Consider the following 14,989-nt stretch of genomic DNA (forward strand, 5'->3'; position numbering starts at 1 on the left):
CCCTTATGATCCCCCCCCCTAAGTTACGTTAGCGATGTCTGATGCTAAAAGCCATCGTTGTATACCCCCTCGACTGTTGTAACGACAAAACAATAACAACAAAACAACGGTGAAACATTGGTATAGATTTATCTTATCAGTCCAATAATTTTCATTTCTCTCCAACGCCTTGGACGGAATTTTGAAGAAAGGTACCAAACAATGGTGGTGTTGGTAGTTTTCGCTCCGGATCACGGCAGTAAGCCACATAGATTTTACCAGAGCACAATCGTTCCTGGACAGGTACAGTGTGAATAACCGTTGAAAGAATTTCTCAATCAATCACAATGCACCGTTCAGGAATCGAGCTCGGATCGCCCAATTCACTGTCCAACGCTCTAATTATTGACCGGCTTACACTGTTAACTAACCGGACGGTGCTAGTATCTGCAAACAATATTTATGTATATTAACCAGGTACCCGTGTCCGGGTTAGAAGTCCGATATTCATACATAAACTATCGATAAAAAGTACAATACTTTCAACACGGCAGTATTGCAGTGGTCTATATAACCGGTTAAGCTTATTTCAAAATACACAAATGTAGAAATTAAAAAGAGACACAAGGAATATCAGAACAGGCAGTGATAAATGTGCGATATAAAGTCATTTTAAAACAAAACCTAGTTCTAAAAATGTGACTGATTAATGACAGATCGATTAACTGCAAGGTAAGAATTGTATTTCAATATTTATACATGTAAATAGATCAATACACGGTTATCAGGTTATTAAACATGTTGTACGATATGAACTTAAAGGGTGAATATGCTTTGTTTACGTTTGTTATTGGTGATGTAATGGGGTCATGTTTTTAATAATTCGTCGATTTGTTGAGTTTCATAAAATCACTGTAAAATATTAGTTTAAACGCCTTTTTTCGCGACCATATAACATTGTAGAATAATAGTTAAACCCGTTTTTTACGCGTAAAATAATAGCTTAAATCACATTTCGCAACCATATTATAGCAATGTAAAATGATCGTTTGACTATAAGATTAAAGTTTTTTTCGTAATCGTTCCAAAAATAAATATATATATTTAAGACCTTGGGATTTAAGTTTGTTTGTATATAAAAACTTAAACTTTTTTTTAAATAAGTAAATATTGTCTAAATTACAATTTGTCATTCTTAGTACCCATAGTTTGTCAAAAATGCTCAAAAATCACAAATATTGTTCAACCATATGGCTAATGCTTCCGGCATAACCTTTAGTATTTATATACTAATAGATTACAAAGGTTCTATATTGTATATAATTGTTAGCTATGGTGGCTGATTTGTGCCATGTCAAATTTTCGCTCCGCGGGCGCCTGGCGAAAATACGAAAATGCGGTAAAACACCACTTTGTCGTACTTTCGGTCCGCGGGGCGTGGTGACTTCGCCAAGTGCGCCCCGCGAAGCGAAAGTACGACAAAATGGTGACTGTTGTATTTTCGTGTTTTCGCCCTGCGCCCGCAAAGCGAAAGTACGACATGGCACAAAACAGCCACCATAACTAGCTTTTACATGTTAGTACTTTTTTCTGTGGACATAAACTTATATCATATAAAATATATTTGATACTATTTCAGAGAAATGTGAAGTACTGTGTCGAATCATTGCAAGCTAAAGTGGGTATTCATATCTTAATGCAATATTAAATCAATTAGAAAAGACATCACGATGGAGAAAGGAGATGAAGGACGGTATCCACCAAATGTATTCACGGCCGATGAGGCGGCATTCCGCATTCCACCACCAACTTATGAAGAGGTTTGATTAGTCTATAATTATCATAATTACAATAATTTATAAGTTTCCTGAAGTTTATAATATGTAAAGTGAATATGCAACGTTTTGCTGAACTTTTGTTAGATTTAATGGCTCTACCATCAGAACTTGCTAAGTTATACATGTACGTATAAAAATATAATTGAGCCGTGTCACGACAAAACCAACATTGTGCGTTTGCGACCAGCATGGATCCAGACCAGCCTGCGCATCCGCGCAGTCTGATCAGGATCCATGCTGTTCGCTATCAGTTTCTCTACTTGTAATAGGGTTGGTAAGCGAACAACATGGATCCTGATCAGACTGCGCGGATGCGCAGGCTGGTCTGGATCCATGCTGGTCGCAAACCCATTATGTTGGTTTTGTCATGACACGGCTCAATTATATAATCTGGATAAGTGAATACCCGCGACCAGCAGCGCGGGGCTTCTATCAGGTGCTTGATAATCCAATAGTGTCCTTCCCAACTACTACGACTAACTGATACATAATTTGTTGATATCTTATTGTATTCAATTATTATTTTAGATATCTATTTTTTTCCTCTTATAATTAGATAATTATATGAGAAAAGACATTCAATACCATCGATTTTTCATAATTATAAAATCTTACATTTAATAGCCGAACAGACGAGAATATCTGGCTGGATATATAAATTTAAAAGACAGTAACAGGCCTTGAAGTATACATTTTTCCCCTAATACCTTTATACAAATATACAGCAACAGTTTAAAAATCGGCGCTTTAATCGACATGTTAACTCGACAGAAAATGTGAAGTTTTGATTTTAGTAAGCTATTTAAAAAGAACACACTATATTTTTTTGTATAATTAAGAGCTTACATGTATTACATTCTCTACAGGTGATGGGAGTTTACCAAACATCGGTCAAATCTATTGGTCAGACATCGGACATATCACCGCTCGCATACATAGATATAATGCCAAGATGTCTTAAAGTCGGTAATATCGCTGGGAAAGTAGTTCCAACATTCGACGACTTTAGGTATAAACCGATTAGAAATCAATTAAAAAAAAAATTATGATATTCATCAAGAAAAACACAGAAAACATTAGGAAAACGATAAAAATATCAAGCATTAAGTACTTACCGCTTTAAGTCATTCCAAAATTACTGTTTGCTGGATGACATAACATGAAAGCATGTCTATTAAAGCCTTTAAGTATGATCGTTTGCAGTCATCGTTATTGCGGTTTAGCCCTATGCAGAATGCGCATGTGCGAAATGCCGCATCCGTTTCTGTGGAAAAATTCTATCGTAAAAAGGTCTATTGTCTCCAAAACTGTAAGAAACTAACAGTTCTTATTTCAGATAAATACACGTATATTGAACATGTTTAACATTTCTGATTTGCAACAGAATACTACTTAAGCATACATATTTACAAAAGACTTACTACGGAAAAAATGATATGAGATCGCTAGTTTAAACTTATTAATTTAATTTCAGCGCAATTGTTGAAGGGGCAAACCGCTGGCTCCAGGACAATCCGGGACTCAGTGTTTGGAAATGCGAGACAATCATCAGAAAATTGACACATGGTAAAGACGGTTCACTAAGTTATGAACTGAATGAAATGTTGAGACACGATTCAACATTCGGATTTATTGTGTTTATAAAAGGTATCAGATTATGGTTGACAAAGAAGACATTGGCTGGTCCACCTCAACAACTAGGTATCAAAACTGTAGTCCCGGAGAAAGTCACTATTGAGGTCCCTATGAATAGATATAGGTAAATAAAATTATTTGATTTACATACAAACATAATAAATGATAACACAAGTTGAGGAATACGTACAAAATGTTGGTAACTTACATGATACAAAGACTTTAAGATGCCCATATCGGCTTTTCGTTACGTAATGAATGTAAGTAAACATAAACTGTTTAACATGGGATGTATCTATCTAATATAACCAATACAACATTTACTTACTACGACGACTAATTATCTGAGAATAAGATATTTTGCATTTTTATTTGTTTTGTTCAAATATTATTTTCTTTTCAAGAAATAAGCATGTTCTATAAACTAACATACCATATAACTTCAAGGTATCATCATATCTTTACACTTTTTGGAGTCACGTGTGATATAATTAGACTATCATTGACTGTTAATAAAGTTACATACACTTTCAACTGACTTTTTATTTCACTTTTTATTTAGAGGTGGCCGAGGACGGATTATTATCGGTGGCGAGGTTGTTACTCATTTAAATACTAACATGTACACAGTAACAACATTTGAGGGGCTGGAAGATACCATGAAGAAGTTACAAACGAAACTGAAGGACGATCCAATACCAGGTTTTTATCATATTTGTTTTTCTTTTCGTCTTGAAAATGAACAATGGCAACAAAAACTTTACCATTTTATGTTTGAATGTTGAATTCTGCTTAAGCCGGTGTTAGGGGGCGTAGACGGTAACTTGCATTTTCCATTACCATCCCTGAACATGCTCAATCAAACCGAGCCTGCATCATTTTGAAATTTGTTGTTTTGGGGTTTTGTACAAGTCTTGCTTTTAAATTAGTTAATCTATCTACACGATTTGTGATAACTTACCATATTCTTAAATATTATCGAAGTAATAAAGATTGATTGATGGGAAACAATAAATTCACCAATATAATCATGAAATTGCGTTTACATGTTCATTAATAATGATGATGATGGCGGCAATAAGTATGATGGTGGTGTTGACAAATCCTGTATACGTGAATATGATGATGATGATAACGATGATAATTGCATGGATAATTATCGATTAAGCTGACGACGACAGTAACAAGTATAACGATGATGATGTTGATGCTGATGATGAAGACGTGGGTAATTAGACTGATGACGACAGTAACAAGTATAACGACGATGATGTAGATGTTGTTGATGATGATGATGATGATGATGATGGTGGTGATGATGACGTGGATAATTAGGCTGACGACGACAGTAGCAAGTAGAACGATGAGTATTATGATGTTTTGATGATGATGATGAATATTTCGACAATTTGCATAATTGGATTCTGAACTTACTATTTACTACTGGTACTGTTACCGAGTGTGAATGCGTTTCTAGATATTTTTTTATCATATACAACATTCTAATATTATGCAAACAGGTACTGTGCTTACAATAGAAACCGACAATGTGAAGGCGTATGAAGGTCTGCAAAAGGACTTTGATCCGGAGAGTACGTGTTGGTCTGAGAATAAAGATAAATCACAAAGAAATACACAGGTTATCCGAATATTCTACGTCAAAGGATCACCTACAAACGCAGATATTGGTAAAAACTTACCTTTAGTGATATAGTATATAGTTACCTATGAAAAAAATAAAACATAAGATTTATGCTTTGATTTTAATAAATAATTCTTTTGTAAGGTTAATAATTCATTGTATGTTTGAATAATCAAACTTAAGACATGTAGTAGTAATGTGGTCAAAATCCTCCTTTGATTTTTTCCGTTGCTTATGCGTGCTGTAACTTCTTTAGTAACATCATTTTCCTCGTAGCAGTTATCCCCCACTCTCTCATTTTCTTACAGAAGCATAGCTTCACGATCCCGCTGCGAGGTGTATATAGAAATATAACCTTTATTTATTACATTTATGCGTGGCAATAATAATGATATTTGCTAATACTAAAATAAGACGAAAATCAAAACAAAAACAAAAATGATAGAACAATAACTTTATTTTTATAAGCTTATTGTTTTATCTTATTATTGCTGGAATAATTGTCAGTATTGCATCACTTTTGTAGGCTACACAGAGATCATACCGGACGTGAAAGAACAACCGGAATCGGCACTTAAACAAGGGAAGTTTGAAAACTTTGACAACGTTTTATCTTCATTAAGTCAATGGGTGTCTAAAAACCAAGTAAGTAATGAGTATTGTTTTAAAGTAAGTGTTCAGTTTAACATGACCGTCTGGCACCTCAATAAGTTCATTTTCTCTGTTTCGATTTTAATACAGGCCCGACACTATATCACATGGATACTCATTTCCTTTAACTAGCAGAGGGAGAAGTCGGAACTCGGAAGCATTCGGCTATCTGGGTAGACCACGCAGACGTTCTTTAAGCTGACTGGACTGGTGCCTCAAATGAAACCAATGAATTACAGGGAGTTTTGGAAACACGGTGTACTTGCAAAAAGACATAGCTCCATCGCCAGATCGCCATTCGCGAAACATAAAATGTATAAATATTGACAATGTCGTCTGTATCTGAATGTATCTATCGACTGAATGCTAGTAACATTGATGAATATTTTTCAGGGGCTACGGGTTGTCAACATTCAGCAATACGACGCTTATGTAAAATCCTCAATGTGTAAGTAGATGACAGCGTATACATTTGATGAGAAATACAAAGATGTTGTTATCATTATTAAACCAAAGTCTAAGCATACTGTTTCTGACATAATGCATAATTTCTCCTAAAAGTCTAGAAGTTCAATATGCAACATTTTACACTGACATGTGGCATGTTACTTCTTTGTCACCCAATTGCACAATTATTTTTGTTACGACCTTCTTTAAGAGTACTGAATATCCCACATATGTTGTTTAAGCACACAAACCTGTCGTGAAAATCTATCACAAAGTCGGTTTGTGTCCTTATAATCGGGAATGTCCTATTTATTCACACATTAGTGTTTCATATTATATGCTCATTCAGTATTATGACTTCTACCAAGTCATCAATATATCTATTAATGATTACATCTCTCTCAGTAACAGTCAGTTACGTCACATCTATTCTACGATGACACGGGTCTAGTTCTGTAGACGTATGCACATATTAGGATTTACACAACAGCTTCTAACGGTGTGCCACCTAGTATTGTGACGTCACGTTTGTTTTTACCTGCTCGGACAGGAAGACGGACATTTGAATGTATGACACAGACAATGGAAAGAATTGATGCTTGGCTCCGTGTGACAGGTAAATAACTCGTGTTGTCTGATTAACTTGCAAGTAGTCATTCTTTGCTGAAAGCAGTTTTAAGGCATTTTTGTAAAATTTAATTAAATTGTTGTTACATTGTACCATCGATTCACGTAACTTGGTCATTCAGAATATAAGACAAATGGTCGTACTGATGTTTTTCTTGAAAACGTTCATGTCAATAACAGGATCGCCATTATACGGCTATATATATGATATTGTAATTGTTTTAATGGTTTTAATAGATAGTGTATTGGAATAAATTGATTTTCATTAACTAGGGATTCATAAAATGTAGTGTAATGATTTCCCTTTGACTTCTCCAAACAAATAACTTGTGTGATGTAAAAACTTATCAAGTCTTATTGTACTGTCCGATATAAGAGTTTGTGCCATCAAATAGAAGAAGCGGTATTTTCTTATTCGTATTCTTCAACACGTTTCAATGTTAAAAACATCTTCTATACAAATATGGCCACACACAAGGCAATTGTATTTACTTTCATACATGTATTTTTGAATAATTTGAAAGGTGTGCCAATCTATTCGGTCGAAACAGTGGAGCTTTTATTTAACGAGACGAACCCAGATGGCGCCGACTGTACACGTTCAGAATACACCGTCCAGGCTCTGTCAGGCAAACATTGGTTGACGGCAATCAGGTACTGCTACTACACTGTATATGTATATTCCCTTTGGTAAAACGCAGGTTTATTTCGAACATCCTAACATCTAGCAGATTCTCCTACTAGAAACATGTTTTCTTTGGTAAAATACAAGTTTCTTATGAACCTTTAAGTAAACCTTTTCTAGGTTCTTCTACTAGATACGCGTTTCTTTTCTGAAATGTAGGTCTGTTTGTAATACATAAGTTAACTTCACTGTTGAACACGGCGTTAGCCGATTCTTATATAGGTTTTGCAACTGTGTACACATCCATTAGAATCTACTCAACAGAGTAAAATGACATTCTGATTTGCCTTCACCACTTGTTTTTTGTTGTTGTTGTTGTTGTTGCCATTTTGACAGAACGTTGTTACTTTGGGCACCATTATGTTTTATTTTATTCTAAAAATAAACCGAGCCACACGGGTTATATATACCGTTGTAACTTGATATGAACAAGGCTTGCTTTTATAATGATTTGATATGGATGTGTTGGACTTGGTAATTAAACACGTGGTTGATAAAAATTGTATCCAACATTGATTATTGGAAGATCAAATGTTGCAAAGGGTGAAAGTTTATTAGTTACATTTTATAAGGGAAAAAATTAGTATTTGAACTGTAAAACCTAGCGAGACAGGACTTAAACAATTAAAACGTTGTATTTTGACTATTAAATAAAAAACATAGTGACTATTTTTGTGACAGCGTAGTGGAATTGGTCAAATATTTTATTTTACAGGGTGTACTTCTGTGGACCATATATTGAGCCAGATCCAGCTATGCTACCACCACTTCCGGTCGGTAAACACGGAGGTTCAAGTTCATGTCTTATTTTGTAAAAGAGAACACGTCAGTTATACAAATCTACAAACAAACTACCTGTGATATTATAATATTATGAGTATTTTTGTTATTGCTCCTTTTGATATTTCATGTTATGTTGATATTTGTAATTTTTGTTATTTTTGTTATGATTAATTATTGCTCAATTTGATATGTCATGTTATATTGATATTTGTGTCTATTTTGATTGTTACTTTTGTTACTCACTACATTGAACTACATACACGTCACATTCGGAACGTGTGATTCATTTTTAAATATCAGTGAACATGAAAGAAAAACTGTATGAAAGTTCAAAGACTATTATTACTTCTACTTATGGTAGTAAAAGAAGAAGAAAACGAGAAATAACTTATTTTGCGTTCTGTCATAAAACATAATTATACATTCTGTTGAAAAATTTGTTTCGTATTGCATAACCGATCAGTGGCTTATACAAATTATTTTTTTTTATTGTTGGCCAATAAGAATCACATGATATTAGTCAGATATTTAGAAATTTTTAACTTGAACATGTCATATTTTTTCGTTATATTCGTACCATCAAAGAATATCAGTAGGACAAATGTTTATAACACTAAAATAATGTTTGTCAAGATAGTTAGTAAGGTATGTCAATACGTTTATCCCTCGGTAGGAAAGCTACATACGTGAGGTTAACTGCCAGTATAAAGCTACGTACCCTCTGCCAGGAAGACAAGCTGCATAGACTGTGATCAAATTCATTATAATGATATATGTTTGACATTAGTCAAAAATTAACAATGGCTGAACATAACTTTATTAAGGATTATAACAAAGCCGATAAAAGTACAGTAACGATGTCGGAATGATGTACTTGTAATAAAGCAATAGATCAGGACTGACATTACTCTTGACTTAATCATTATTCCATCATTTTATGTTTGTATAACGTTATTTAGCTTAGAATTTGTCTTTTTCAAAATGAATTAATAATGCGTTGTTCTTTTTCTTTCATGATACCAATAAAAATTTTATTGCTTCTTTTATTCTTCGTTTTCTTGTTTGCTTTTTTGGAAGCATAATTCGTGAAAGTGTCTTGTATTTAAAATAATAAATGGTATTATACTGTTCAACACTAGAAAAATAAGAAGAATTATCTTCAACATTATTTTTCTTTTTCTAACCCATGAAAAAGACTCAAAATTAATTGAAAACTTCAAACAACTTCTGACGGTCGAAGGTCCAAGACTTATACTTCTATTGGTCTAAAACGACAAAAGTCATTATGAGACAAAGAAAAAACACACGGTATAAATAAGCAACGTGACTCAGTTTAATAATTTCTGACGTATAAGACAACGTTCTGCAACATGGACTCCAGAATTACAATATGACTTGGCAAATGCTATTCCATGTTTATGAGACCGCGTTGACTCCTAAATACCAATTGTCTATGCAAGAAGAAACTTTATGGCATGCACTTACGGCACATCATTTTGCCAATTCTGAATAAAAACAAAAAAGTATATTTTTATTGAAAATGAGCAACATTTTTTTTTAGCTATGACATTTGAACCCACATTGACTGTTACAATTTTCTGATGCAATATTGATAAATATCTATTACTGATATAAAGAATTGAATATTGAAGAAGGGAAAAACTTGTAATGTTGCAGGGTCTCTATCTCTTTTGTGTAATATTAAAAAAACACAACATATTGCCTCGTTGATCTCTCTGGCGTTCATTCAACAAAAAGGCGTTTTATACAACATTGCAGACGAAATGTAACTTTAAATAATATATTATTCATATGTACGTCCAATTGTGTATATTTATATATCAAAACAGTGTTCCAAAATACAAAGACTAAACTTCCAATCGATTCTCTGGAAGTACACGTGTTGTTTTGGTTCTGTTTCTTTGTTGTTTTTGTTTTGTTTTATATATATAAAATCGCATTGTTATTCCAAACGCAACCAGTTTAACATCTATAAATGTATTGGAGAGAATGGCGCATCAAAATAGGTCAAACTTGCCTTTTTATGATTTTTCCTCAGGATAAAACGGCAGGTAATAAAGTAATTTCCGGTTAATTAAAGAGTCGTGACTGAAACATTATTGTACTTTTGTGCTGTTTCAGAAATATATAAGATTTTTTTCTCAATATATTTGTGTTGCTTTAGGGATTTGTGCATACTCTTTTTAAATGTTTATTTTACATATATTCACCTTCTTTAGCTGTTCTTTTAAAATCAAAATTTAAATTGTTCAACAGACCAGAATTGGTATTGACATAAATTATGTACTAGCTAGTATGAGTGTTTAGTGAACCAAAATGATTACCATGTATATAGCTCAGATAATGTAAAATCAACATTGAGTGTCAACGATCGAGAAGTTGAGGACGTTGACATCAAACCACTAGCTGCTGTGGGTTCGAATCCGAAAGGACTTTGGACTTTTTCATATGACGAAGCTAACCAGCTAGCTTTTGGAACGTCGGTAGTTCTACTCAGGTACCCGTTCGTTGCTAAAATAACGTATGGAAGGGCACCTGAGGTCTTCCTCCATTATTCTATAAGCTGAATAGTCGCCATATGACCTGTACTGTGATGGTGCGACGTAAAACCCAACAGAAATGTAATAATGTACAATAATTAATGGTAATATACTGTTCAGCACTAGAAAAATAAGAAGAATTATCTTCAACATTATTTTTCTTTTTCTAACACATGAAAAAGACTCAAAATTAATTGAAAACTTCAGACAACTTCCGACGGTCGAAGGTTCAAGACAAAAGTCATTATGAGACAAAGAAAAAACACACATCATGAACTGTATGGTCTAAATAAGCAACGTGACTCAGTTCAATAATCTCGGACGTATTAGGCAACGTTCTGCAACATGGTATCCGGAATTACAATATGACTTTGCAAATGCTATTCCATGTTTATGAGACCGCATTGACTCCTAAATATCAATTGTCTATGCAAGAAGAAACTTTATGGCATGCTCTTACGGCACATTATTTTGCCAATTCTGAATCATAAATTTCATGCAAAGAACAAAAATGTATATTCTTATTGAAAAACATTTTTTCTAGCTATGACATTCAATCTTTGAAATTGACTGTTACAATTTTCTGATGCAATATTGATAAATATAATTATCGATATAAAGAATTGAAAATTGAAAAAGAGAAAAACTTGTAATGTTGCTGGGTCTCTCTCTCTCTTTTGTGTAATATTAAAAAAAACACAACATATTGCCTTGTTGATCACTCGACTGGTATTCATTCAACAAAAAGGCGTATTATTCAACATTGCAGACGAAATGTAACTTAAAATAATATATAATTCATCTGCACGTCTAATTGTGTATATTTATATATCAAAACAGTGTTCCAAAATACAAAGACTAAACTTCCAATCGATTCTCTGGAAGTACACGTGTTGTTTTGGTTTTGTTTCTTTCTTTTTTTTCTTTTTTTTTATGAAATCGCATTGTTATTCCAAACGCAATCAGTTAAACATCTATGAATGTATTGGAGAGAATGGCGCATCAAAATAGGTCAAACCTGCCTTTTTATGATTTTTCGTCACATTTAAACGGCAGGTAATAAAGTAATTTCTGGTTAATTAAAGAGTCGTGACTGAAACATTATTGTATTTTTGTGCTGTTTCAGAAATATATAAGATTTTTTTTCTAAATATATTTGTGTTGCTTTAGGGATTTTTAAATGTTTATTTTACATATGTTCACCTTCTTTAGCTGTTCTTTTAAAATCAAATTTTAAATTGTGCAACAGACCAGAATTGTTATTGACATAAATCGTGTACAAAGCTAGTATGAGTGTTTAGTGAACCAAAATGATTACCATGTATATAGCTCAGATAATGTAAAATCAACATTGAGCGTCAATGGTCGAGATGTTAAGGCCGTTGGCATCAAATCCGAAAGGACTTTTGACTTTTTCATATGACGAAGCTACCCAGCTAGGTTTTGGAACGTCGGTAGTTCTACTCAGGTACCCGTTTATGCCTGAAAAAACGTATGGAAGGGAACCTGAGGTCTTCCTCCATCATTTCAAAAGCTGGATAGTCGCCATTTATGACCTGTACTGTGATGGTGCGACGTAAAACCCAACAGAAATGTAATAATGTACAATAATTAAGAGTATTATACTGTTCAACACTAGAAAAATAAGAAGAATTATCTTCAACATTATTTTTCTTTTTCTAACCCATGAAAAAGACTCAAAATTAATTGAAAACTTCAAACAACTTCCGACGGTCGAAGGTTCAAGACAAAAGTCATTATGAGACAAAGAATAACACACACCATGAACTGTATGGTGTAAATAAGCAACGTGACTCAGTGCAATTATTTTGGACGTAATAGGCAACGTTCTGCAACATGGTATCCGGCATTACAATATGACTTGGCAAATGCAATTCCATGTTTATGAGACCGTGTTGACTCCTAAATATCAATTGTCTATGCAAGAAGAAACTTTATGGCATGCACTTACGGTACATTATTTTTGTCAATTCTGAATCATAAATATCATGCAAAGAAAAAAATGTATATTCCTATTGGAAATGAGAATATGTTCTTCTGGCTATGATATTTGAATTCACTTTGACTGTTTCAATTTTCCGATGCAATATTGATATACGATTAAGTGTGATATACTCACTTTGCATACGTGATAGGTTAAAACTTCTTCAATTGACAGCCCCAGCCCGGTTTATTTTTGATCAACCCTCGTACATGTATATATATTATTGGTAATTGAAAAAGTGAAAGCTTGTAATGTTGCAGGGTCTTTCGAGCTCTCTGGTGGGATATTAAAAGTAGCAACACATATTTCCGACTTCATCTCCCAACTGGCATTCATTCAACAAAAAAGCGTATTATTCAACATTGCAGACGCAAAATTAATTTGAATAATATATTATTCATTTCTTGTATCCAATTTTGTATCTTTCAAAACAGCGTTCTAAAAATATCAAACATCTAATCAATTCCCTGGAAGCGCACGTGTTTTTGTTGTTGTTGTTTTTTTTTAATAAGAAAAATTGCCCTTCCAAACGCGCAACCAGTTTAACATGAGAAAATGACGCATCAAAGCATATCAATCGTGCCTTTTTTCGTTTTTCTTTACATTAAAACGGCAGGTAATAGAGCAATTCCCGGTGAATTACACCGCAATGATTTGTATAAACTTGAATTACTTTAGTATGCACAGCGTTCGGGTAGTTGTGCAGAGTAGTGACTTAACCATTATTGTAATTTTGTGCTGCTTCTGAAATACATAAGAGTTTTATTAATTTTCGATATTTGTGCTGTATTAGGAATTTGTGCATACTCTTTTTAAATGTTACTTACCGTTTTTCTTAAATTAAAATGGAAAATGTGCAACAGACCGGAATTAGTATTGACATAAATCGTGCACTAAGCAAGCAATATTCCATTGTTTTTGGAGGTGGTTGTTATGATAGCAAATACTACTGCGTCACGAAGATTAAACCTCATTAAAACATTTTAAACAACAATGGCACATTAGTCGTATGACAATGTTTGGTACACACAATTTAAACCATGAAACCAGCTAAAGATAAAAATGTATTTATTAAACTTTTGGGGCGCCCGGTTGACGACGGGTTTTTAAGGTCGCTGACTTAAAAAGAATTTTTAAAACCCCAACCGCGGGGCTTCGAACCCCCGACAGTGTCGGGTGAAAAAACCCTATCCGGGAAAGCTTTAGGGGAACGGGGGGTGGTTCTACAAAAGGAAACCCTTTTTTGTGCCTAAAATTTAACCCCAGGGAAAAGGGAAAACCTTTGAGGTTTTCCCAAAAAAACGGGTTTAAGTCGCCATTTTGACCTTTTAACTGTTTTGGTGCAAACGAAAAAAACCCACAGAAATTTAATCAACTAAAAAAATGTGTAAAAATGCAATGAAAATATACAAGTCAATTCGAAATTTTTTTTAAAATTTCCTTTTTGTTTTTTTTGAAAATTGTAATTCCACCCGAAAAAATTTGCATTGTCTTTTCAAAATATTAAATGGAAACACGCAAACACCGCTCTTTTTATTGAGTTTAAAATCCAATAATCATGTTCATTGTAAAGCGTTAAGAGTCAATGGGGCTATTGTCTTTTACCCGTTTGCCCAGGGATTATAAATTAAAAGGTAAAATCTGCCCGCTTTGGGAATGCGGTTTTACCGTATTATAGTTTAAAATTATCCGATAGGGAGGAAAGAAAAGATTATAAATATTTATAGTAGGATGTTTTTTGTGTAAGCATTACTTTAGGAAGTATATTTTGACTCGGATTGCTACAAATGTTTACTCCAAGCTATCTCTTTTTACTAAATTAGACTAGATCATCTGCCAATTAAGAAATATAGATAAGAAAGGATTTTTTTTTGGCTTTAGATTATAAGATAGCGTGAATACATCATCGTTTTCATTGATTAAATTTACCTGATAAAACCTTGTCGTTTCGAGATTTTACGTGAGGAGATAAATTGGAATTTAGAAGTAGTGTTTGATCAAATTTACGTGGAGACATATTTGAATTAGAAAGAATGGAAGAGGAAAAGAAGGATGTTAATCTGCCGTCAGAAACTCCGGCCAATGAACATCAATTTCACCATCCTCCTCCAGAATATAACGAGGTTAGTAATCTAA

General features: G+C 33.6%; 1 protein-coding gene across 1 annotated transcript; it reads left to right on the forward strand.

Annotated features, from left to right (window-relative positions):
* Nucleotides 1–521: 521 nt before the first annotated feature.
* Nucleotides 522–9,322, forward strand: LOC132735856 (uncharacterized). The gene is made up of 11 exons (XM_060722872.1): nucleotides 522–711; nucleotides 1,619–1,799; nucleotides 2,684–2,826; nucleotides 3,292–3,576; nucleotides 4,015–4,154; nucleotides 4,973–5,140; nucleotides 5,621–5,739; nucleotides 6,139–6,197; nucleotides 6,669–6,808; nucleotides 7,344–7,473; nucleotides 8,220–9,322. Exons 2-11 carry the CDS (start codon nucleotides 1,710–1,712, stop codon nucleotides 8,317–8,319), a joined length of 1,374 nt encoding a protein of 457 aa, XP_060578855.1. The 5' UTR covers nucleotides 522–711; nucleotides 1,619–1,709; the 3' UTR covers nucleotides 8,320–9,322.
* The last annotated feature ends 5,667 nt before the right edge of the window (nucleotides 9,323–14,989 follow it).

Source organism: Ruditapes philippinarum, unplaced genomic scaffold, assembly GCF_026571515.1.
Source record: "Ruditapes philippinarum isolate M1 unplaced genomic scaffold, ASM2657151v2 ctg420_1_1_1_1, whole genome shotgun sequence".
NCBI classification, from domain to species: Eukaryota; Metazoa; Mollusca; class Bivalvia; order Venerida; family Veneridae; genus Ruditapes; species Ruditapes philippinarum.